Raw genomic sequence first — 26883 nt, 5'->3', positions numbered from 1 at the left:
TTCTCTTCCTCACTTGTGATATTCTTCCTCCCTCCCTCACTGACCCCTTCCTTCTTTCCTCCTGCTGCTGCTTTAAGTGGTGAATAGTCAATACGATGTTCTCCCTCTACTCCTTTTTCTCTCTTAGCCTATCTTGATCATCCACAGCATTGGTAGGTAGTCCAGGACTCATGGGGTTCAGACAAAAATCACAGTAAGATGTTAGACTGGAGCTCAGCTTTGGAAAAGTGACTTGGACGATGGGGGAGGGAGACTTTTGCTATGATCGGTTTGAGCTGGGATTGGCTTGTTTTACATTGCATTGTCATGGATCTCTCTCTCTCTGTCTCTCTCTCTCTCTCATAATTTATTAGTGGTCATTTAATTTCAAGAACGCAACTTCTATTTTCAGTAAATCATCTTGCGTATAAAGAGATTATATCGAAGTTTTTGCCTATAAATCAAGTGTAGTATTCTAGACTTACAAAAGTATAGAATCTTTCCAATTATGCATAATTTTTTTCTTTCATTTTTTTTTTACACCTGTATAGAAAAATCATGTTGGATTGTCAACAACATAGTTCTACACAAAAGAAATATTTTTCAAAATAATTCTACAGCTCAACATTTGAAATGTAAAGTATGCAACATGCACTGCTGTGAAAGTGATAACTTAGTCAAAACTGAATGTGTCACATGAAAAAGATACTGAAAGAAAGGGTAGAGTTTGACAGCAGGGAGCTATTTGAGTGGGTTTGTAAATGCTTAAAGGAAAGCTGGACGAGCAACGCCAGATTCAAGTCAGTGTCAAAGGATTCTATTCTATTACCACACCAGTAAAATAAAATAAAGAGTGTCTGTTTTAAAACGCAGTCAATCTTTAAATTTACCATCAATGAGCACAGGCAAGTGGTGGTGGGGACTTAACAGCAGTCTCTCGTCTCTTTTTCACCAGATTATTTTGTTAGAATAATAATGATAATGATAATAATAATGAAAGTGACATGAAATTAACTTTTTCAATAGAATATAAAAAACATTCATGTTCAATTTCTAGTCAATTCAACAAAAGTCATGTGCAAATCCTGAAGTATTTCACCAACAACTTGGAAAAGTCTTGTACTTTAGCTAACTTTCTGTCAAGTAGAACATTTAAATCTATATTTGCATGAAATCGAAAAGTATCAGTATATCCTGTGGAGAATGAACCAAAGGCAAATAAAGGCTTTATTAATACTGCCCCCTACTGGCGGATATAGTAAAGTACACTGATGGAACATTCCCACCGGACAGGTTGCTGGATGGTTTTAATAGATGCAGACACACACTAGGCACAGTGTGTCACATTGCATCATCAAACCCTTATAAAACTGACAGGATGATAATAAAGCACAGGAAGAAAAACATAAATATGATCAGTGGTCTTTTCAATTATACATACATGTAATAGAAACATTATCTGGGTCGTCCAATCAACTCATTTGGCAGAGGAAAGACTTTGGAATGATGTTTGTAGAACCGAAGTATATTTAACATCTTTAATTATAAATATGTATCATCAATTTTAATCGTTCCTCATCTAGACACTAACCCAGTGTGACGTCACCAGCGCTATCGTTGACCATATCATCACCATATAAAGACGGTCACCTACCAACACCTCCCACACCCGAATTATGTTCCAGATCCATACATTGAGCTACATCCGGATTATGATCCTGATACTGAATCGGATCCAGATTAGAGCATGTGTGTGTGCATCCACAGCTGTCTGAATGGAAGGCAAGTGTAGTACAGCAGGAGCTCCTGTTCCACCCAGCATTCTCCCTCCGGCAACACCATATGGAAAAAGGTACACCTCCTGTTTATTATACTAATAACAGTAATTATTATCTCTGATAGCACAACATGTTCCCTCATGGGCAAACATGAAAGACAGGAAGATGAGTATGGGCAGATGGATGATGAGAGACAGAATGGGAGAAAAGAGAAATAGGATTTCACACAGCAATAAAAGACGTATCTTGTCAATGTTCCTCATTCTCCTTTTCAGTTGGCGCGGATGAGGACAAAACACGGAGCAGACGGTGATTTATGGGACGCGCAGGGGCAGGGATATGGGAGGAGCGTGGGGAGGGAGGGATGAAAGGAGAAGAGAATACAGTTTTGTTTTCCCTTCATTAAAACTGTCACTATCAGACACTCTAATGTGCGCATTTAATTTGCAATTGAGGGATGTGCCGTTTGGGAAACAGTAGATTTACGCGCGCCTGCTAACGCGCTCCGTTACGCACGACTGCGCGCCTTCTTTGAAGGAGCAAGAAGTGTTTCCATGGATTTCCCACCGGGTCACGGCTCGGCCTCTGAAATCATGGCTAATATGACTCTTTCACTTCCCAGTAATTCAAAGACTTCTGTCCACGATCCGTAAGTCGTCTCTCGTCTGTTTCCTCTTTTCTCTCCTCGTTTAATACTCATCTTTCAAATTGATCTGCAGCTTTATGCATTCCACTGTGAAGCTAGAAGCTGCTTCTCATCTCAAAATGACATCTCATCCTGCCGTATGTTCTAAATAAAAGCTTTTAACAGGATCACTAAAACCTGAGACAACCCCACAGCAGAAAAACTCCTAAAGAAACACAAACAACCTTTAAATGAACCAAAACCAAGCCAGATCAGACATCTTGTGTTTTTTTCTCATCAAAACCTTTTATTGCTTGAGTGAGTACACATACAGCTGCATGTACATGAAGTAAAATGCAAAATGGATGAAAAACAATAATGGAATAAAAGCAGTGAACAAAGACCCCCACAAAACATTAGTGTCTCAGTCTATTGGTACCAATGGGGAAAGTCGTGTCGCGACACAACCCTTGGTTTAACGGATAGACAGTGTTGAATGCGAGCAACCTTTGTCACCTTTCTGTACGAGGGATGACGTAAGCAGCACAAAACAATCTCCCTCTAAGCACAGAGCGTCGTCTCTTGCTATGAACACAGAAATGAACAAACACTGGTGTTCACTAGTGAAATAAAGAAAACATCCAACCACGATTAAAACACTAAACTTCGCCCATTAAAGTCATTACTTTTCATCCAAACACGCGATAAGTGAAGAATTTAACGAGATCTCCGTCACTGCAATAAATGATTTAAATCTTAACAGGCCAGTGGAAGAGTTTTAATCGCTTTGGTGTGTTCGAACAATGTGCATCTTAACATTAAAATGTGTAACATACCAATCCCACAACATAACAACTCAGAGCTTGAAAGATCTTAGGTGGATTGAAAATGTCACAAGTACCAAATTCACGGGTAACACGGAGTTATATTTAAATTATACAGAGAAACAGAGGCACAAAATACAGATTTCACAGGACAGCTCATAGGAAAGGAAATTCAAAAGGAATGAACACACACATGAATCCCAAGCCTAGTGTGGAGGGTTCACCTGAAAAGCTTTTAAAGTCACCCAGTCAACAGGTTAAAAACAAACAGTTGCTGTAGCAAACGGACGACAGATGGAAGAAAAATATGAAAACATTTAAAACTTCACCCCGAATGTTGTGGAAACACTTTAAACATCAACAAAATTCACCAATTTCACAATTTTCCGGAAGTAGTGAGCCGAGACGACTGCCTGGTCTGAACGCGCTCTCATTTTTTTTGTTCTTTTCCCCCCAATCGATGTGCTTGAGCTCTGCAGGTTCTGCATGTTGAGGCACTTGGAAAGACAATGATTGTACTCTGTCAGCGTCTGATGTCCAGTTGTTCTCTCCATGTGCCCGTAAATCACACGCCTTCTGAACGGACTTCAGATGACAGATCGAAAACGGAGCCAGACACGCGGTTCTTCCAGCTTTGTGCTGAAACTGGAAGGTCAGTGTGATTTCTTGTTCTTCTCTCGACTACTGGATATTGAAAACACATCACAAATATGTAAAAAAAAAAAAAAAAATAGCGGAAGTGGACGTGATAACCCAGTTACTGATTCCAGATCAGTATCCAAAGGGTGGCAGCTCTGGCCCAGAGGAAATGGGCCGGGCCTGTAATCTCTGGCACCTGATCTAAAGCGAGACGCAAACCAAGATTAGCTGCAGGAATTTATCCAAGACCACAGAGGACAGTGCAAAAATGTGTCGGAGAAAACGCTTCTCCAAAAAGCATGCTACTCTCACGTTAAAACAAGTCCCATAAAGTAACAATGAAAGGAAAAAAATAAACCAAACGCTGGAGTACTTGTGAATATTCCCTTAAAACAAATCAATTAAACATTGACTGAACTACAAAATGTTAAATTGTCAAGCGGATTACACGTTAAACTGTCAATGCTACATTTTAATTACAAAAAAATAGAAGATGATGATGATATTCACAGTCAAACATCATTTAGAGACACCTTGCACACACCTTATGTCACAAAATAACATTCTTCATCACTGGTCCCACACTAATACAAAACTGCACATGTTAAGAGACTCGACTTCACACAACCAAGGGTGGTCCCCCCGCCCCGTTAGCAGTCCGGCCGCTCATCGCCACGCTTAAGGCAGGCTGGCGATGTCCCGCTTTGGAGGAGGTCCTGTCGGTTTGCAGGGGGAGCCGTTGGCTTTGTCTTCAAAGACCAAGACTCTGTGGGGGGAGAGGAGGAAGAAATAAACAAGTGGTTCTGAGGCTTTCTCTCACGTACAGCGCTCTTACTTTTAAGTCACAACACCTACAGGCAGGATGTCCCGACAAAACGGATTTCTTTGGCTCGAAGCGATAAGAATCTGTGTGATTCATGGTCAGTTCAGGTTTATTCTGAGCCGGGTCGATGCAGGATACTGGGTTAGTCAGAGGTCTGGCTGGTTGTTGGGGCCCATAAAGGGTGCATGAGTTTAACGCTGGGGGTTACTTTGATTTATGTCTGCAGTTCCGTCTCCGACTGGCACTGACATCACTCTGTGTGATTAATAGACAGCGAGAAGACAAAGCTAACATGGATTTAAAGGTTTTAAACGGCGACAGCGATTAATGTTGTCAGATCACGCTGATGTTGGATCAAAAAAAGAAAAGAGACGCAAGTTAAACATGCAGATTGTTGCAGAGGCAGGTGAGGTGAGGAAGAGGAGCATGAAGGACAACATGTCGACGTGTGGATCTGCTGCCGGAGGAGACGGAAACAGTTCCGGTCCAGTCAGAAGGAAGTGAGCAGCAGCGTGAAAGGAAAGGAATGAAGGAAAAAAGCATGAAGGGGCTACAGGGAATGAGGTTTTAGGTTCTACACGACACAGCGGGGTGAGCGATCTGAAGGCAGCCATTCAGAGCCCATGCCTGTCTTCAATTTCCTTTTTTGGAAAAACTTTTGCGGAGCTCCGCTGAGCCCGTAAGGAGCAACCGTCCTGAAAGCAACGTGCTGCAATCCCAACGCTGGAACGTCCTTCTGATGATGACCTCTTTCACCTCCTTCTTCCTCCACCTTGGCTACGGAGAGGTCGCCCGTAACACCCGCTGGTCGACCGCCGATTCAGCCGGTAAAAACGACGTTGAGAGGCTTTGATTCTGTGAAGTCATTAAAACCCTCCAGACTCATTTTCTGCATCTGGAACATCGACTGTTGCTCTGATATCAACGTCATGACACACACTGCAAACCCACACAGAACATCTAGATTAGTAGTGTGTGCACTGCAACACACAAAAACACAAACACACACACACACACACACACACACACACACACACACACACACACACACACACACACACAGACACACACACACACACACACAATTTCCTGTGGCCTTCAGCTGAGTTTAAGCTTTTAAAAAGATGAAACAAAAACCCTTCACTTCAATACCGATTCAAAGCACGAAGAGGAAGAGACCCATAATGCAGCTAAGCGGACTGATTGAGGCTGGGAGGGGTTGTGACGTGTATAAATAGCGGCTGGCGGATTATGGGATACACTTTCGAAAACGGTTAAGGGCAAAGGAGGAAAAGTTATGTGCTTCCTCTGCTCGGTGTTTCTGGGATTATGAGATTTGCCTGCTAAACAGTCCAGCCAGCTCAGTCCAGCAGGACCGACGCGCGGTAGCAGGCCGGTGCTCGGCCCCCGGCTAGACAGCTATAATAGGCTTAGCTGCTATGCTAATCAGAAACGCACAGAATGTATCGTTGCATCTGTTGAAGAACTTCTCCAAAAATCTAAATAGTTTGTAAAAAACGTCGATTTTGAGGTGTATTTTTAAGATAAGTGCTGTCGGCCGGCGTTTCCACGTCAGCCGCTCAGCAGCCTATCGGCGTCCCCTAATCACATGATCCCAGCTCAGGATGGGGAAGGGTTGACTATGGATAGGCTACACAGATGGGCTTTGTTACCATAGAGATTACAAACTAATGCAGCACCAGTAATGACATCATCGGGACCCTCTGCTGATGGATGAAAGGATTGGCTGACGCAGCAAATGAGACTTACAGTTTGAGCACAGCCGAACGCTTCCCCAGCATCATCTTCACAAAGTCCCTGTAGTTGATGGCCGTGCTGTTCCCGGCAACTTCCGTGATCATTTTTTTCAACTCCAAGTGGGTCTTGGGCACCCCCAGCTTCTCCATCATCCGCTTCAGACCCATCAGATCTAGAAGAGAGATTTGGTAGAGGGTCAGATGCAGCTGAAGGTGAGAGGTTTAGGTTCTAAGCTTGTATAGAAGCCTAAAAATTAGACCTCACCATCTCCGGATAACCCCTATGATGTCATCACGGGACATTTATGGTGTATTAATGAAAGTAGGATAATTTTCACACAAACAATGTGAAGAACCAAACAGCTGTGTAGCCTTAGGAAATCCACTGATCAGCAGTGGGGTGTATTCCACAATGAATGCAGTATTTTCTGCACCATAAGGCACACCTTCAATGACTGGCACTGGATTATAAAGTGCACTGGATTATACGGCGCACTGGATTATACGGCGCATTTTCAATGACTGGCCCATTTTACAACTGTTTTTTATATATAAAACTTGTCGGTTTTTCAGAAAATTAAGGATTTTTAGGTGCGCCTTATAGTGCGGAAAATACTGCACACCACATATTTCTTCAGGTCCTACTGACAGACGCCACACCGATCCTCTCACATCTGCTGGATAACTAAAAGCTCTCTGTCACCAGTGTTCAGTGTGGACTCAGTTTACCCACAGGACAACAGTGCGACACCCGAGACTTGCTCTCAGACAATCCACACGCCGTATTAATTACTGTTCCGTCGTGTCAGCGCCGCACACGACTCCGCTGACAGTTGTTTCTCCGCGGCGTTACTCACCGATCTCTCCTTGGTCGTTCAGGTCGAACTCAGCGTATTTATCTGGAACAACAGGAAACACACAGAGGTCGCTGTCAGCGGTGGTGATTTATTCTCGGCTCACGCGCCGTTGGTGCAACATTTTAGCAAACGCCGCCGAGTCTGAGCCGACACCTGACATGTCAGCAGACGCGATTACACATGCTGTGTGTGATCGTCTGTCTGACAGCTGGACTGGCAAGAGGAGACGAACAAACAGCTGACGGTGACAGGTGTGTTTTTGTGTGTGTGTGTGTTTTGGATGTATGTTGGCAGAGAGCAGGCGAAGGAAAGCGAGTAAGTTTGGGGGTTAGAGAATGAGAGTCAGGAAGTTAAATGGAAAATTAAAGTATAAAATACAGCAAATGAGGAAGTGTCCCCCTCAATTAAATCTGATCCTAACAGTGATGTCAGCAACTGGGGGGTGTCGGGGGAGGGGTTTTAAAACAGAAGCTCTAATCTGTATCATCAACTCCTGGGCAGAGAGTCGGTCCGGATGCTGATGGCTGTTCTTCAGAATATTTCAGAACCAGAGCAGCTTTGCTCCTGATATGGAAGTTAGACGGAGGAGGAAAAGACAGAGGAGGAGCAGGAGGAGGAGGCTGGGAGAAGGTAGGGGAAAGGAAGAACAGAAGGAAGAGGGCGGGAAAGAGAAGTGGTAGAAGTAGAAGTAAAAGTCGAGTGACCGAGGAAAGAAATAAGGAGCAAAAGTAGAAATAAAAGTAAAAGTAGAGGAAAAAGGAGAAGAAGAAGTAGAAGCTGTACTCGTCACAAACACTCAGTACTCAGTATTTGTTCTCTCCTGAGCGGAACTCAGTTTCAGACTCCCCCCCAGACCTGGCCTTCTCCCTCGTCTTTCTATCTTATCCGGTTCCTGAGTGAACAAAAGTTGGAATTTGACCTTCACCTAGTTTTATCAAGATCGAGATCATCATCTCATTTCCATCCCCTTTGCTGCCTGAGTAATCTGCTTTTTTGTTTCATCTTTCTATCTGCAACGCTTGTGAAGATATTTGGTGGACATATGAATGGACGAACACACGGACGCTGACAATCCCAATACATCACCGCTTTGAAGCGGGATGTAATAAAACTCCACGCCTAACATCTGCTGCAGACGCTCCACCCGTTTACTCACGTTACACTCGCTATTTCTGCGCCACAGTGGAAGCTCTGAGAGAGAGAGGGAGCTGTGTTAACTGTGTGAGCCCACGGGGGGATGCGACGGGACAATGAGGACCCTGTTCCCAGACCCTGGGGAGTAGAGGGCCTCCATACACACACACACACACACGTCCTCTGAGTGGGCCATTTGTCGCGGGGCAGCCTGTTGATCAGAAGCAGCCACAGAGAAGCGAACAAAGCTCCGGCCTTCAGCGGATCTTCCTGACCCACATTCCTTCGCCGGAATCACGTCGGGGTCATTTCATGACCGTTTCTGTCCTTACATGTTATTACGGTTGTTTTTAAAAAAATTATTTTTAGCGGGAGGTTTTCAACACTAAAACGATGACGTCCTTAAAATAGATGAGGATTTAATCTCACCTTAATTTAATCTTGGAAAAGCGCCACTGAAAGTAATCTGACGCATGATGTCACCAGCTAGTTTGGCATCAGATGCCCTTGAATGAACTACGAAGGACATTTATTGGACCACTTTGCACGTTTAAATAAACTTTATTGCCCTCGTTTACGTGAACAGACTAAGCTGCTCTATTGTTGTTTTTTCCTTGTGTTTTAGTGAGGTTGTAGAAAGATTTTCTTCTTCCTGCTGCGTGCTGCAAGCTGAGATGGCCCTGATTTCACCTCATCGTTTGCATCTCACTGATATTTGAAGTCTTTAGCTGTGCTCTTTCTTACATCGCAAGGCAAAAGCTGAACATCCAGCTGGCTTAAAATGAAAATGGTACGCTACACTGATAGGCAAGTGAACAAAAATGACTTTTCTTCTCTATTAACTGACTTTTTTTCCCCTAACGGAGCAAAAAAAAAAAAAAAATTTGCAGAAAACATCCAAAACATTCCCCTCAGGATCTGAGCGTTTGTCCCTTTTCTGTTTTTTCTTGCTGCTCCATTTCCTCTGGCAATTACAGATTTTAAGTAGGACACAGATGCATGTACCTCATTTCATATAGTAAAAAAAATAAAAAATAAATCAGCCATTTGATGTCCTGTCTGGAAAAAAAATCACATTAAAACATAAAATTTACAGCTCAAAAAACCAAAATGTTTTTTCATGCACTGAGGCAAACATCTGTAATATCAGAGGAAGGTTTTTTTCCTGATAAATCATGCAATTGTGTTCATGTAATTAAACCTTATGTGGAGTATTTTCAGTATTCCCAGGAGCTACGATTTCATCCGGGAAAGTTCTGAATATTTTAACAACAAGCAGAAGAATGCCCCGGCGCATTCCTCTAAGACCGCCGAGGACTTGGCCTTGAAAACCTCCCAGAATTCACAGCAGTATATCTTTCCCACAGAGAAAAGCAAAAGCTGACGATGTGTGTGTGTGTGTGTGTGTGTGTGTGTGCACTGACTGCCAACAAACAAACAACCGTTCAGAAAAAGACAAAAGCCAGAATGGAGGGACGCGCCCTGACAAAGATGACCTCATGCCTGAAGATCCTGAAACTCCTGCAAGGAGTTGATTCTTACTTTTGAGACCTTCCAACTTTTCAGCCAGGTCTTCTTCATCCCTGTATTTCTGGTCTTCCAGGTATTCCTGGAGAAAAAAACAGAGGAAGAGGAGAAGGAGGGGTTAAAACAAATGGGAGAAAAAGAGAAAACGGGTTCAACACGTTTGATTCCGGTGAGACTCTCCCATGAAAATCAACGTTGGATTCCGGGGGGAGGGGGGAGGGTTGGCTTAATGTAAGGAAGAGCCAGCAGGACAGAGAAAGAGGCTGTTCCCTGCTCTGACGTTAAGGTATCCGTCAAATATGTAATTGAGGGTGAGGAGAAATAAACACAACCACTATTTATCGCTAAGGCCCGACATCGGAGTGCTGATTCACCCCCCCCTCCACCCCGCCCCCTAACACAGGAATGTCATCTCAATGACAAGTGTGTGAGTTTACACAAACGACGACCACGAGGCATGAAACCACTTTTTTTGAGGTCAGAGTCAGCGTCACATGTTCCGGATGGTGAGTCACATTTCCTCTGTGTTTGAGGCTGGAACTAAAATAATTTCCTGATCAAATCGTTCCTCTGAATCAATTTTGTCTCATTTCTTCTATTTTGACAATTCTCAGCTCAAAGACGTGGAAAATGAGCAAATTGAATTTATTTGCAATAGAAAAGCTGGAACAAGTTAAATTTGGGCTTCCGCGCTCACCGTAGTTCCCGCCTGTCAATCGATGAGTTAACAGATGAACTGTGTGTTCCCACATCAGCAGAGATGAAGTAGTAATCCTCCTCCTCATGGAGCGGCTCAACCTCCACATGATATCATCCTGAGTCAGCAAGAAACTGCTGAGGCTCCGGAGGATCTCAACCAATCAACAAGAAGCATTTCACGTTCCATCCCGTTCCGTTCCGCTGGTCCTTCCATGACGGTGACATCATCTTCCAGCAGGAACTGGACGTCTTCACCACAACCTCTCGGGTTTAGATGCATGACAAAACCTCTTAGTAGTATTTAATTAGTGTGTGCTTAGAGCCAATTTAAAACCATGTGCTGTTTCTCTAAATTAGTTTTTTTTTTAAAAATGAGTGACGTGGATTTAAATCCTTTAAAGCCAATAAATAAATCTCATTAAAGAACAAAGACTTGATGACTGGTCTGAGGCGCTCCTGGCTGACCTCTGACCTCGACCTGGTTCCCCGTGTGGGAGCTGATGCCAGGCGACCAGCCAAAGCAGAGGAGGTAAACAGAGATGATACAGACAGCTCGTTAATCCGTGGGAAGTGTTCCACAGTTATCGGGCCAAGGATGGAAAGGAAAACCAGGCTGCAAACCGCTAACACTGCATTTAAGTAATCGATACATCCATGTGATCAGGTTCCAGGGGGAATCCCCACACGTAGCCGTTCAACAAGTGCCACCAGTGCGCATAGATCAATAAAACGCATCATCCTCATCAAGTTTACGAAAAGAATTCAGGCGTGTTAATTCACAATAAAGGAAATCTTGGTACCTTAAATCACCCGGGCCCACACGTTCAAAAAACAAGGCCGACGTCAAGTGTGTGCGTGACCGCAGATTCAAATCCGCGTTACGCGCGGGGACGCAGACCAAAGAAAATAAATTAAATTAAATTAAATAGAATAAAACAGGCGTACCTGGTTGATCTCCTCCAGTTTCTGCATCTGCTGCTCCTTCAAGCGGGCGAAGGCTTTCCCTCCTACGGAGAGAGAATCACGTTATTTTTTTAATAGCAAGCTAATCCACGAATGTCCAAAGTGGGCCTGTGGTGATGCTGCCTCGACTCGAAGCTTTTTGCTAGCAACAAAGATGCCCGGGAAAAGAAACAAAGCCGTTTGCTTTTGTTTTATTTATTACCTTGTACGTTTGTATTTGAAGGCATTTCGGAAGATATTTGGAAAGTATGAAGACAGAAAATGGGAAAAATCCACGCCAGAGAGCGACTGTCCACGGCGTTGACGCTCTGTTCTCTGCTGGAGACGCTGCTCAGCGGGTCGGTCGGATCTGTCGTTAAGCGCACAAAGACGCAACTAGATAATGCGCATCCGGTTAAGGTTTTTCAAAATAAACTTGACCCAGTTAAGAACGTCTTCAGCGCACGGATAGAAATGAGTAAAAATATTGAACAAATACATTAGAATAGGGTATACATTATAAAGCAGTCATTAAAGGAAAAAAAAATACAAATGCAATTTATTACCATGGATTTTATTTGGGTGGCAGTAGCAGAGCAGGTCATCCAATGTTCGCAGGATTGGTGGTTTGATTCCCGCGCCCACCCAGCCACCTCAGTGTGGGAGCAGACAGTGGGAGATGTCAGCTCACCTCCCGAGCACTGCCAAAGCGCCCTTGAGCAAGGTGACATCCCCCCTTACAAGCTGCTCATATGGGGGGCACCAAAAAAGGAGCTGCCTGTCACTCTGCCTCACATTGTATATATTGCATGCCTGCAACCCCCCCCCCCTGTGTGTGGTTTTGTCAGGGGCCTGTAAACACATATGGATGTCTGAATATACTAACAATCACCATGAGTGATAAAAAAAAATTCCTACAGGAAAATTAAATATACCTTTCTTGTTCTTGTTCTTCTGATTGATAGTGGGAGAAAAGTGAGAGTGAGAAAAGCATTTAAGGAATGTAACGAATGAGAAGGTGTGTTGGGATAAAGAAGACTACAAAGGTAAGCCCTGAACATGTCCTGAAGGTATTTCTTAATTGCGAGAATATTCTGATGCAAATATGTTATTTGTTATTTAATTTGCTCTGGTTTTGAGGTTTCATTGTTAAATTACTGTCACACCTTGGTTAAAAAAAAAGAAAAAAAAAGCTGCACATATTTGAAGTAAGAGCTGTCACTTAAAAAAGTTGTCCTGTGGATTGGCAGGATTCACTGATCTGTAAATAAATATATTTTGTGTTTCAACAAGATTTGAAGATAGAATCAGGCATAACCTGTATTTCTTTTTTACCAAAAGCTCTTATTTTGAAGAGCTGAGACATAGAGACATCCGGTATCATTTAGCGCGACTCTCGCGTACCATCGTGGGGCGTACGAGGAATCCGCACATGCCTCTTCTGTGACCCTGACAACACCGGTGTTACGCCAAAAGTGGCGTGCATGTTAAACACGCCAGCAAACCTTGTGAAGAATTTTACGTAGTCTTTGTTTGTGGGTGTTCATCCGTGACGCCAAACGATCTGATAATATATTTATAAAACATGTCTCTATCAGCTCAGTAACGTAGTAAGAATTACTGATAAATAACTTGATCCATTGATCTCTAGATAAAAATCTCTGGATGTTCTAATCTAGATGAGAGATGCGTCTGAGATTGTAATTGTTGAGACAAAACTCCACATACGCTAGTGTTAAAATAATTTCATCCCAGAATATCTGACAATAAAATAAAACAGTGGAGGCAAACAGAGTCTACTAGATTTGGTGTCACCGCTCTTCAAAAAAAAAATCTCCCTTCCATCCTTTTATTCATTCATTTTAGGAAGAAAACAGTGCAACCAAATCACATTTTCAACTTTTATCTTTTGTCTTATCGTTGTTAAAAAAGGGAGCTGGACGCCAAATCCGGCAGACTGAAATACATGCGGCCTGTTACTTTCTTTTGAGACGCTTTCGGATGAAAACACTATTACTAAATTATAATTTTAGCGCCCCCTGCTCATCATATTCAATTTCACAGTTCTAACTCAGATGGAAAAAAGGAGGTGGATGTTAAATTTGGAACACTCAAAAATCTCCCTTGCTGAATGTCAGCCGCTGTTGGTTTCTTTTTAGACTTTCTTATCAGACATTATGGGATGACATTCTTTTAAAAGCTTGTGCATTTGACAGTTTTGTCTCATCAGTTAGATTCTAAGATTCTTTTGGAACATCCTTTATAGAGATCAATAAACCAAATATTTTATCAATACATATTTGTCTATACTTGTTTTAGCCGTACACCTGGAAGCCAAAATAAAAGGACTTGAGTTGAATTACAGAGCGTCTAATGTCAGGTTAAATGGATTATTAAAGTCATCACAGAGTCAAACTGATAAAGGTCTCCTAAGTCAATACATTGCTGATTAACAATTATACACAGCTTAGCTTCCAAGCTTCAGCTTTGAGCCACCAAGCACGAGTTAAATCCCCTGTGAAGCAGACAAACCATTAACAACACGTCTTATTCACCAGTATGTCTCCAGCAGGTAATTCATTTACTCTTCATCCAAAGCTCTCTGTTTTAGGCCACAGCTTTTGAGCCTATAAAGACCCAAACTTGGCTCCTAAAACGAAACATTTTGGGGATTAAATTTGTTTTCTGAATTGAGAGAACAGGATTATGGGATATTTTGTGACCCCAAAGCCAACAAAACCCACCTGCCTTTACAACATAAGGACAAGTTAACACAATTCCATCATAAAATGTCTACAACACTTTATATTTGTCGATGCATTTTGATTATTGGGGACAGGGAAGTAGAAGTACATCAGATTTAATTTGTACTCAAGCAAACACATTTTGCTACATCTCACTGCTGAAATATAAGAGTACCTTTCTGGCTGTCTGAATGTTATCTGAATCTCTCAGGCTGGCTTGTCAGCATCGTCATTATTATCATTTCTTTGTTTATGATCCTGGTGGTGGAAGGATTTTGGTGATTTTTGAGTTTTGGAATTTTCATTAATTCATAATTATTAACTGTGAAAGCCTTCCATGGCACAGCATTGGGCGATCCTGCACAGATTTCTTACCGTTGATTCACAGTTTGGGGGACTTAATAAAACATTAGGAAACATTAAGCAGTGGCAAAACCTCACCTGATTAATTAAATGGCAGTAATTTACACATAATGGTCTGAGAGGAAGACCCGCGCACCACACCGCAATTAAAATTTAACAGCTTCAAATATGGAGGAAAAGGCTCCCTGAATAATAAAGCAGGGTTTTCTCAGGTGTCTGATTCAGTTCCTTTAGCTGAAACATGATTATTCAGAAACACAAAACACTCGTTTTTCCACAAGTCATGTTTGCATGACTTTGAAGACATTATTTTCCATGCTACACATATTTTTCTGCTCAGTCATAAAAATGACGTTTTATTTTGTCACTGGAAGCGCGACAAAACACAGATTTTCCTTGAATTGTGAGACGTTTTATTTTGAAAATATGCTTGTTCTTAAACCATTCTTACATACTTTAAAAACGTATGGCTTCCTACAGGTGTTACTTGTTTGCTGGGATTGCTTCAGTACAAGCTGCTCTCCCTCCTGACTGCAGGGGAGTTCCTCTGGTTCCTCTTTCAGGTGTAGAACCCCTGGGTCCTCTTGCTTCATACTGGACTTCAGCTCCTGGTTCCAGAGCTGCTGGTCAACAGGAACCTCCACCTCCTCGTCCTTACAGACATGATGCAGCAGTGCAGCATGCTCACTAACCTAGGACCTGAAGTTGTTTTGCTCTCAACACAGAAAGTCAGAAATAAAAGTTTTCAATCCAAAATTGTTCTTCACGGCCATTTACTGAAGAGCTTGAAATCATACAGTATACAAGAATTTTGGATTTTCACTTTTTTAAATAAAACAACCTGCAGTTCAGTATAGCCTGTGTAGGTCAACAGACTGTTGCTATAGGTCCAGTGATTTCTGATGTTTCGCAGGGTTTCTATAATTTTATGCTGAATGTGACAGCCAATCAAAGTGCACAAAACAGCATCCAAAACATCAATAGTTGACTAATACAGTCTTCACAATGCAAATACAACACAGAATTTCCAAACTCTATGAAAAACAATTGAACTTAAACAATCTTCGTATGAAATCATTCTTAACTATGAACTACTGTATGCTTTCCATAGAAATGGCTTCAACAACGCTGCTGTGATGACACAAACGCAGAAATGCGAGGAAATGAGGAAACTAATTTTAATCATCTTGCCTCCTTGAATATAAACAAATATATATATTTGTTTCGTCTTTCTATCTTATGAGGTTCCTCAGATATGTGCAAACAAATGTACAAAAGTTGAACTTTGATCTTGACCTACTTTTCTCAAGATCAAGGTCATCATCGCATTTTCATCCCTTTTGCTGCATGATTAATGTGCTTATTGTTTCATCTTTCTATCTGCAACGGTTGTGAATAAATCTGGTGGACAGACGGACGAACACACAAACACTGACAATTACATTACATCACCGCTTCGCAAGATATAATAGTGAGAGGGTGTCTGCTTCCCAAACCGAGATAGAGAGGTGGTTCCACAATGGAAGGGCTTGAGAGCTAAAGGCTCTAGCTCCTGTCCTACTTTTGTAGCTTCTAGTAATCACCTGTAGGCCAGTATGTTGAGAGCGTAGTGCTCCTAGATGGATTATATTGAACTAACAGCTCCTTCAGATAGGTCGGTGCCTGGCCATGAAGGGCTTTGTAAGTGAGGAGGAGTATTTTAAAATCTATCCTAGCTTTCACAGGAAGCCAGTGAAGAGAAGCCAACACAGGAGAAATATGGTCTCTGCTTCTGGTCCTGGTCAGAACACGGGCAGAAGCATTTTGGATTAGTTGAAGTGTCTTCAGTGACTTTTTATAGCAACCTGACAAAATTAATTTCTCAGCATTGGTCAGGAATCCAGTGAACAGACCAAGGGGCAAGCATATTAACATCAAATACCATTTCATAAGGGAATATGTCAATAATGAAAGATGATCATGGATGTTTTCTGACCAAGCCAGCTACTAAGTTGAAGCAAAGGTGGGAAGGAGATAAAGGTGATGTAAGGAGATAAGAGCGAGTGGTGGTGTTAAACATGATTATGTGATGCTCTTATTTTGGTACTTCCTGTTGTGAGTAGAAGTAGTTCTGGTGTATGTAAATGTAATGCTCTCGTTATGCAGTTTGGCGTGTTTATGTGTGTGTTCAGTGGAGTGTTCAGGTGAGCGTAACAAGCGCATGTTCAATAAAGAAGAGAAACATGTAGGTAACAACATAACTTTAAAAAAAAAAATCAAATGTGCTTATTTCTTCTCCTGTTCCTACATTCTGAGACAGTGCTCACTTTGTGTGTTTGTGTTTTAGTTCTTATTTTAAATTAACACAATGCGCACTTCAACATTAAATAAAAAGACGACAAAAAGGAAGAGTACTGATAAAAAATATAAAACCAGAGGAAAATGCAAAACCACATTATAAAAACATTTTCACTCTTGCATTTTCTGCAATCACTTTTATTGAGGAGAGTGAACAATAACATCGATGAGGTTTTTAAATAATCTGTAATGATATCTTACAAATCTGGTTTTCATCTTCCTCTTCAGTGTAACCCGGGTGGAAAAACAGGATCCAAGTTAAAGATCCATCAAAGTCACACAATATCTTCACTATCAGTACCATAAACTAACTTATGGTTTGACTGTCTGCGAATAAAGTTTAAACACTCTTCTCCCATAATGCATTGCACAGAGGGAAAAGAAGAGGACAGGGAATGTCAATTTTGAAAAAAAGACAGACATTCTTAGCTAAATGTCTCACAGAAAACGAGCAGCGATGCAGGGAGAGGTCAGAGGTGAGGATGGAGGAGTAGATCTGAAGAGAGAGTATCCCGAGGTAGAACGAGACAAGTCAACAAACAAATAAGACCGGATAACAATAATCATCTAACTATTAAAGATAAAAGAGGAAAAGGTGTACATTTGTTGTCAATTTCGCTGATGTGAAAAGAAAACATTGACATAAAGAAACCACTCCAGGATGAGAGGAGCTGTTGTTCACCTGCCTCGTCAGAGCCAAACTCACCACACGAGGGCAGCATTGATCCGCACGGATGCTGCTTCCGGTTCATGTTGCCTGCAGTTCATGGTTTCAGCAGCACAAGGTCAAGAAATCAGCCATGAAAAACATGAAAAACATGTTAAAGACTCCAGAGAGCAGGAAAAAAAAATCACAAGAAGAATGAATAACACACGGAAAAAAATAATGTAGCAAATAAACAACTGACCAGACACACACACACACACACACACACACACACACACACACACACACACACACACACACACACACACACACACACACACACACACACACACACACACACACACACACACACACACACACACACACACACACACACACACGAAGTAGATCTTGGTGGATTTTTTTTCCTCAGGTTGTCTTATTTCTTTTATTGATGATTGAATTCATCATTTTTCATGAAATAATTTCCTGGTAAGTATTCAACAGATGCGTTGTTTCAATTCACGTCACCATGGTGATCCCTTTTACACTTTATAATACCTCATCTTACATCCAAACATATGAAATGGTGTGGCGAAGCTGTCGCTGGACCCCGAGGTCTTCTACCTCTCACCTCATCCAATAGAGTGAAATCAGCCGCCCTTTGGAAGAATCTCATTTTATCTGCAACCTCTGAGAGACTTCTTAAAGCTTGTGAGTCTGGGTGAGTCTTAAGATTGACCTGCAAATTGAGTTTTTTGTGTGGCTGCACTCCGTGTGCTCCACCTCAGTCCCACACACAGTTTTTTTATCCTGCAGGCGATGCCCTCAACCGAGGTCAGTTTCTCTCTTTCCATCACTTGGTGAATAAAACACCTTCTTTGTGTGCTTGTTGTTTGTGCCTCAATAACCCAGGGAACAATGTTTTCATGGACAAAAGCTCCTGTTAGGGACACCCGAGGCAAACTGGTATCAGCTGTGGATTCAGGAAGGAGAATTGTGATCAGCACCGGCACACTAGAAACATTTCTACAGTTGGGGCAGTCATCTAAAGCTATTGACCCCTGCAGCTCCGTGCGACATGCAGGTGAAACCATAATTAGTGGACAAAAAATATAGCAATTTTGTGTTTTATTCTTTGCTCCTAATAGTGAGTCATGCTTAGATATTTGTGACCTTGATTATACTTTCTTTACTAATGTTGCCATTGCATTGTGCTGTTCAGGCGTGGGCTGGTATAATCAACATCAGTGTAGCAGCCAAGTTGACCTTGTGTGTGCTTGCAGAAGTCTGTTCAGCCTTTTCGGAAAAGTACAGCATGTACAGCATCGAGCCTGATGTCTGCGCGACACAATAAAGGCTCAGTGATGACAGTAAAGCTCTAAGGCTTGTTTTTATTGCCGTCTTTTGTGTGCAAATGTCTGTGCGCTCTGGAAGAACAGCACACTTTAAGATCTCATTGTACCGAAAACATCAAGCAGGCAGAAGCGGAGCATCGAGGAGCGTCAGAGAGCTGCTTTCCTCTATCCACTTATTCTGTTTCTTTCAATGAATCATTTTAAGATGGTCCAGAATAAAAAGAAAAGATGCTGCATTGAGAGGCCAGACAGTAAATAAGGAAGGAGAAACAAATCCAGCATTTACAAACTCACGAAACGACGGAAAGTTAAGAAAAGATGTAAGAACGATGAGAGACGCGAGAGCAAAGATAAGAAGAAAGCGGTAATGAGATGCTACACATGACAAGAAGAAAATGGTTTAAATACTATCTTAAGTTGAATTAAAAAGATTAATGAATGAAATAAATAGAAATAAGGCTAGTCTTGAGAAAAACTGATGCGTAACAAACTGATATGGGTGGCATGGTGGAGCAGTGGGTTCTGCGTGGGGTCTCACACAGCCCAAAACACAAACTTTAGGTGAGCTGTTCTCATCAAATTACCCAGGGACGTGAGCGTGAATGGTACTTTGTCTTTGTGTGGTTTTGCCATGTCTTGGCGATGGGTTTGGGGTTTACCCAGCCTCTCGCCCGTAGTCAGCTGGGATAGCCTCCAGCAGACCCGTGACTTGCAGGACAGATAAGCAGCTGAAGACAAGACGAAAATGGATGCATGGACGGATGGATAAACTGCGATAACAAATGATAAAATTAGAAACAAACTGAAAAACAGACAAACAAATGCTGAAATAAACATGGACTCCTTGGTGGAGTTCAATCCAAAGGAAAAACACCTGGGAGCTGAAATTCAATGACATCGTCATCATCATCGTCATCATCATCCTTCTCCACAGGAAACAGATAACCCAGGCAAGAGCTGTAATTGGTTTGAACGACGGATCGATCGGTTGACAGCAGGACGACCTTCAGCCGTTCAACACAACAGCTCTTAAACGTAAATTAAGTTCCTCGCGTTCCCTCCTGTTGTTGCTCATTATTCCTTCTATAATTGTCTTGACAAAAGACGTGTTCAAAACGGCGAGCGTGTTCTATGTTGATTCTCTGTGCTCATGTCAAACCTTGACATGTTTGCGACAGTTTCAAGGATTAAAAACACATGTGGATGTAAATTTACATGCATGGGCTGCAGCACTTCAGCAGCTGGTGACGGTAATGCAGCGATGCTACCGGACCGAGACCGGATGTTTGTTTCCACACCGGAGACCGCGTCTAAATATCTGTCTTAGTTTCCTCCCTCAGCCGGCTGTTGATGCTCATCAGGAGTCTCCACTGGGAGGAGTGGGTCGTTTTGGCGTCCAGGTGTTAGCGGTGTACTTTCACTGAGCGGGGGGGGGGGAGTAAATCTAAGGATTAGTGAGGAGTGGTGTTTAAAGGGGCGCCGCTTTTCATCCCCTCGTGTAGGTTGTCTTTATTTGCAGGCATGTCCAGGCAGTGTGAGAAAGTGACATGTCAAACAACAGCAGAGAGAGACAGAAAAAGGGGGGGGGGGGCTCTTTTTTGAACCTTAAATCATCAAACATTTCAGTTTTCATGTCAACACGTTGGTTGCGCGTCGATTGGACTGACGAAACAGGTTGCAAACAAGACGGGGACACATCGTCTGCGTTTCAGTTGATAGCATCTGTCAGGGTAACATTAGCCATGATGATTGTGTTTTGTGTCGATGAGACAGGTCTTTGAGAACTGAATAAAGAATAGGATGCAAAAAAGTGCTCTAAAACAGAACAAACCATGAGGGTTTTTGTCTTTTTAAAGGCAAGACCAACAACAGAGCTAACGCTAGTTCAGGAACGCTTAAGTTTTAATTTCTTTAGTCTGCAGTGTGTATGAAATGTGTGATTTCTCCTGTCGAATGGTGCGAATCTCATGACCCAAAAACGTACAGTTCAACTATTTCATCAGGTTAAAGAACTCTTTAGTGGTGTTAGCACTGAGTTAGCATTCCCCTTGATCTCTGATGAACTTTGACCCTTTTGTTTCTTCTTTTGGGCTCATTTCATTCAGAACTCATTCTGCGCTGTCAGCATGTGGTGTGATTTACCTCTTGTACATCCAAGTATGACCTCTTGACCCGCCTCAGTCGTCGCTACTCAGCAGAAGCAGCAGTTTTTAAAAGGATCTTTCATCTATCGAAACAATGACAGTCATGAAAATGCTAAACATACAGATGTATTTCCTGCAAAAGCGCACGAGAATTCGTGGACAGACTCTGGAGGGAGGCTTTTACCATTTTGTAGTGGTGACACAGAAAACAAAAGGTGGAACATGAGAAACACATCGTTTAGGAAACAAAGTCTCCTTCTGTCCCAACCCTTTAATGGATGAGCCAGTTGTTCTGGAGCTCAGAGGCTTCTGCTCGCTTTGTCAAACTGTCAGAAAATTTAAATTTCATTTAAAAGAGTGTGTTCAGTCTTTATTCATCACAATGAATGCAACATATGGGTGGCCGTGGATCAGGAGCTCTGGAAGCGACTGGTCGATGTGTCCTCAGTGGTTGTCGCCCCTGATTACCGGCATCTTACCAGGGCTGTATCCAAGGTCGTTTGAGATGGGATTCAGCCTCCATGCGGTCTTGCAAAAGCTGAGCAACTCCAGACAACATATTTATGGATGGGGTTTGGGATTGGACAGCAGCAGACAGCGAGGTGAGACCACACTTCCTGACACGACAATTGCACCCTGTGTCTGTGTCCAGGACGCCCTCCGTTTTCAGATCTCCTCCATTTTCTTGTCCACAAACATCACATTTTGCAAATGTTGTCACGTCACCGTTCTCCAGCAGGTGTTTCAAAGACAATTTTACAGAGAAAAGAAAATTAGAAAATAAATAAATAAATAAATAAATAACATTCATAGTCAAAATGATCACAGTCTTTGTTGCTTAATGACAGGAAGTACATCGCCTCTTAATGGAGGATTTTGATGGTGGTGACCAGATGCCTCGGGGTTGAGGTTGTGACAGCTTGGAAATGATTGACTAATGGGAGAACATGGCAAGTTGTGATTGGATGAGAAGAATATGCATCATATTGAGCACACAGTGGGAAAGTGCTACGCCACCTCTAAACTTAAAGTCACTGCAAGTAGTATTATATTTGCACAACTGCTTTATCAAAAGGGGAAAAATGCTTTTCTTACTATGACATCTTTAACAGTTGTGAAGTCATCCTGCAGCACACAAAAACAAAGGCTTGCTAAAAATAAAAGAGATATCAAAGACAAAGAACAGCATTAAATCCGTAATGCAGACATAAACAGCGAGGGAGGCGTCTGAATCTCTGACGATTGTCTCTATTAGAGGATGATTATTATCGCACATCAGTCGGCTTGAGCTTTTTTCCCCCCTTCAAACGATGATTTAAAAGAATCTGTTTTCCAAATGAGCTCCATCCAGGAATAACACAAAAGCCTGCCAAGAATCTCACGACACTACATGACAACTTGACAGCTCTCTAAGAGGATTCAGGGACCTGGAATGGTCTCAGGCCAGAGCAGGTGGAGAACATTTCATGTAATTACCTCATCCATTCTGTGCTCCTCGCACCTTTTGTGTTGTTTGGAGGGCTCTCAGTGTTTTATAATCTAATTTTTGATGAGCACTTAAGAGACGATGACTTAAAAACTTTATACTACTTACTTTATAACGGCTGGAAAGGCAATTACGAACTGCTCTTCTAAATTGTTATTTTTCGCACCACTGACAGAACTTTTTGGTCTCTTATTAAGTTGTTTTGAATATCCTATCTTTTCTGATATATAATTTCATACCAAGTGTGACACAAATGACCATGTGTCGTGTGATAGGTGCGGTGACAAACTACAGGTTCCATTATTTGCTTAGTTTTAGAGAACATTTCAGCATCTTTTACTATCATTACTGTTTTGCTTTTTGTTTTTTGGGGTTTTTTTTTGCTGAAACTTGAGTTTTAATTGGCTCAAACAGAATTTTCTCAAACATAGGAGGCAGATATTTTCAATAAAAAGAAGCTCAAGCTGGTGAACAGACTGAAAGATTTAATGAAAGATTTAACATTTCCATCAGAAGCTGGTGGAGACCCAAGCAGAGCAAAAAGGAAACTGAATATTCAAGTACTCTAATTAAAGAATGCGTTTTGGAGACATTTGCAACTTTTGAAAACTTGGTGACATGACTGGCTTTGGAATTTCATGATGGAAACTCCCTTGAAAAGTTTTCAGGCTGTCCTCGTGTGATTAAAGAAAAAATCGGGTCGGGTTTGGTTAGATTTGCAAAAAGAATGCAGTGTTTTTATATATAGGACAAAAATGTGAGGAAAACCAAACTTTACACACACACACACACACACACACACACTCACACACACACACACACACACACACACACACACACACACACACACACACACACACACACACACACACCTTTACCACCTCCCACCTTTATGGTCTTTTCCTCCTCTTTCTTTTCATCTAGGGTTTTGTTCATGATTGAAAAACACCATCTAGGAGCATTACTGCCACCAACTGGACAGGAGTGTGAGCAGTATCAAAACAGAACACTAAAACATTGAACGTTTTTCTCCTCATATTTGCCTGTTAAATATTTTCTTAAAAGATCCAGACATTCCAGAAGGTTTCCACCAGCAGGTCCTCTAATTTCATTTCATTTTTTCTTTTCTCGATTGTTTTGCTATTTCTTGACTTTCCTCTGAATTGTTTCACTCCAGTCGTACATGTTTTTTCAAGGTTTGCCTATTTTATGTTGTGAATTCCCTCTCAGGTTCATTATGGACATGAAATTAAATGAAGCTCCTCCCAACGGGCCAACCGACCGGGCTCAGTAAGTCACTGAACTCAAGTTATATTATTCCATCCAAAATAACTTCCTATATCGGATTCATTGCATCACCAAACACCTACAGATAAAATACAGCGTAATCTAGAATTGTAATAATAATCAGGGAACTTAGATAGAGATGGTGTATTACACTGTTCAGGTCACCTGGTCGACACCCCCCAACACCTGAAAGATGACTGTTAATAAAAGTATTTTACAAAAATGAAAAAAAAACCCCCACACCTATTAATCAGGTGTCGAGTCAGCATGTCACATGGTTTTGCTCCTGTTTGTTTTAGTCTCTCCATGTGGAATAATTCTGGCACTGTTTCCTGTTTGCTTCTCCAATAATAATGTTTGTTGTCTGTTTGCTAATTTACATTTAATCGTGTTCAGTCTGCAGTGAAGGAACACAACTATGCCACAGCTGTCGCAGTTCATTTGGACTCTGTTAAAGCTTGACATTTCTCTATGGCACACTCCATATTTGTTCTCCTATAATGTTAAATGTAAGCATAAGGTATGAGTTTAAATGTGCTTCTGTTTATTTCATCATGCAAAACCCTTTTCTTTATAGAAACTTGCTGCGATGCAGGGAGCAGATCTGTTTTAAGTCTTGTCACGTCGCAAGCCAACTTCCACATTAATATTATTAGCATTTTTCCTGAAGGCTCCAGCCAATATTCATATTTAAAGGGACTAAAGTCATTCTGGGTGTCTTCCTCAGATTGAAGAGCGCACGCAGAATCATTTTAGGAAAGATCTGGCGAAGCAAATAATAAAAAAAGTGGGTGATATTTTGAAGCATGCATTGAGAACAGAGGCTGTGCAGCAGAAAAAGAAACTCACTGGTGGTAATTTTATGTCTTGTGTGGCAATCAATGTGATGCAACAATGAGAAATACACCTGACACCATGTTTAAGATTTATTACACACAGACCACAATCACCAGAGGCGGCTGAGATGCACCTATTTCTCTATGTGTGCTTGATTTCCAAAGGTGAGTACAAATCCATCTGCAGTTATTCGTGCAGGGCTCTCTGATCAGGCGGTCTCTGACATTTATTTTTCCCTTTGTCATGAGCCTGTTTAGTTTACGTACCCTTCAGACATCTTGCTTATTCTGACGATGCGGGGCAAATGAGGGAATGATGAAGACGGCAGCTCTTAGAGTTTAATTTTTATGACAGTAACCAGGGCGTAGAAGGGTTGGTGGTGGAAGCAAAGGTATCTAGAAGCGGCTCAAACGTTTCCCCTCAGTTTCCTTTCCTGTTCTGATCTGACGGTTGGCTGTGAAGCACGGCAAGACGTATCTTTGATGTTGAAGATCTGAATTTGTGATGCCTGTTTGGTCCGTCTCGCCGGTTTTTTTGGAGTTTAAACTACCAGCTCGTTGGGAGGAAGAAACAAACAAACTACTAACATTTGTCATTTTGGCATCCTCTGGATACGGTTGCCATGTGAACAACATCCAACGTATGACTGCCGGCATGCTTCATGCTGCGCGCACAAGGAGGGAAATGGAGTTAGATGTCAAGAAGAGGCTGGTAATGACCCCCCTCCCCCACCAGTAGGCGAACAGCATTGATGATTCACAGCCAGTTTCTGTTTGGCTTTTCTCTCCTTATCGCTGAACCAACTCCAAGTTTGGGCAACAGTTCTCTTTTGAATACATTCTGTCCTCCCCAGCTAATTTAACATTATCTGCACACAGCATGTTAATTTTTTGCTCATGGTGGCTGCTTTTTTTTTGGGCTCGGTTTTTCTGTCAGGGAGGAACTTTTTGTTTTTTTTCTCGGCAAAACAAGACTTCAGAAGTTTTATTTGCGGAAAAGGGAAGGAAGATGCAAAATGGAGACACTTACAAGCTGTCTCTCCCCCCGCTGATAGATTAACAGTTGAGGGATTAACACTGAAGCACCAGTGGAGAAAGGTAAACACATGTTTGCATGTTTATAATGAATCTTGATACCTTTCATGACTTTCAGTGATTCACAAACTCTATTCAAACAAGTGCAAAAGCAAAGCAATGGCAGAGAAAGCCTCTATTTGAGCGATGTAGCACAAAGGCCATGTTTAACAAGTTATACACAATTACTGACGTTACTGATGGTAGTGACTGGCTACTGCAGTCATATTGACTTATTTGTAGTGCAATGTTTGGCTGTTATGATCTGCTGCTAACTGCATCACCAGTGTTCCTGAGCAATCTTAACTCATTCCTCACAGGCAAAGGCAATTCCGGAATGTTTAAATAAAGATTTACTTGGGATTATTGTATATTTTGGAACACCAAAGGGTGTCCGAGCTTCATTTTAGTCATAGATGGCGAGATGTTGGCATCTAGGATTTCCAGATCCTTGACAGAATCCTTCTTCAATGCTGAGAAGTTTTCAGAATAGGCTGAAACAAAGAAGCCCCGCAGCACCAAAAGTTCTGAACTAAAAATGGATGGCATTCCAGCAGATGGTGTAGCAACTCAGTCATATTATATGAATTTCTTAGAAGAGGAATAAAACAGTAGAATGGAACCCGTCCCAGCAGAAGACCTATCACTTCTACGTGAATGTCTCCATTGGGCGTTTCTCTCTGGACATGAAATAGAGAAAACTCTGGCTATCGGCTCGACTTTAATGTTGCATACGCTGAGAAAAATCCTGCAACAGTCACTATAATTTCAAACATGCATATTATATAAAGTCATGACCTCGAGGCCTCGTTGGTACTAATCTGTTTGACTCTCACTTTGGATTCTATTTTCATGATTCAGTGAGGCAACTCATCACTCTTTCATCCACTGAAAATAATGTGATGCAGAGAGTTAACTGAGCAGCGCTGGGCTGTTTCCTCTTGTTTCTGATAAGCTAAGCAACCAGATAGCTAAACTAACAACCGTAAGCTGAACATTAATGCACAGATATAACATTGGTGTG

General features: G+C 41.9%; 1 protein-coding gene across 1 annotated transcript; it reads right to left on the bottom strand.

Moving 5' to 3' along the window:
• Window positions 1–2669: 2669 nt before the first annotated feature.
• On the bottom strand, window positions 2670–11954 carry aif1l (allograft inflammatory factor 1-like). The gene is made up of 6 exons (XM_068335343.1): window positions 11808–11954; window positions 11588–11649; window positions 9959–10025; window positions 7283–7324; window positions 6439–6598; window positions 2670–4611 (listed from the first exon to the last, which is right to left on the bottom strand). The coding sequence occupies exons 1-6, from the start codon at window positions 11830–11832 to the stop codon at window positions 4524–4526; spliced, it is 444 nt and encodes a 147-aa protein (XP_068191444.1). The 5' UTR covers window positions 11833–11954; the 3' UTR covers window positions 2670–4523.
• Window positions 11955–26883: the final 14929 nt, after the last annotated feature.

The sequence above is a fragment of the Antennarius striatus genome, chromosome 15 (assembly GCF_040054535.1).
Source record: "Antennarius striatus isolate MH-2024 chromosome 15, ASM4005453v1, whole genome shotgun sequence".
Lineage (NCBI taxonomy): Eukaryota > Metazoa > Chordata > Actinopteri > Lophiiformes > Antennariidae > Antennarius > Antennarius striatus.
Note: the sequence above shows the minus strand (reverse complement) of the source record. Positions and strands in the feature narration are given on the sequence as shown.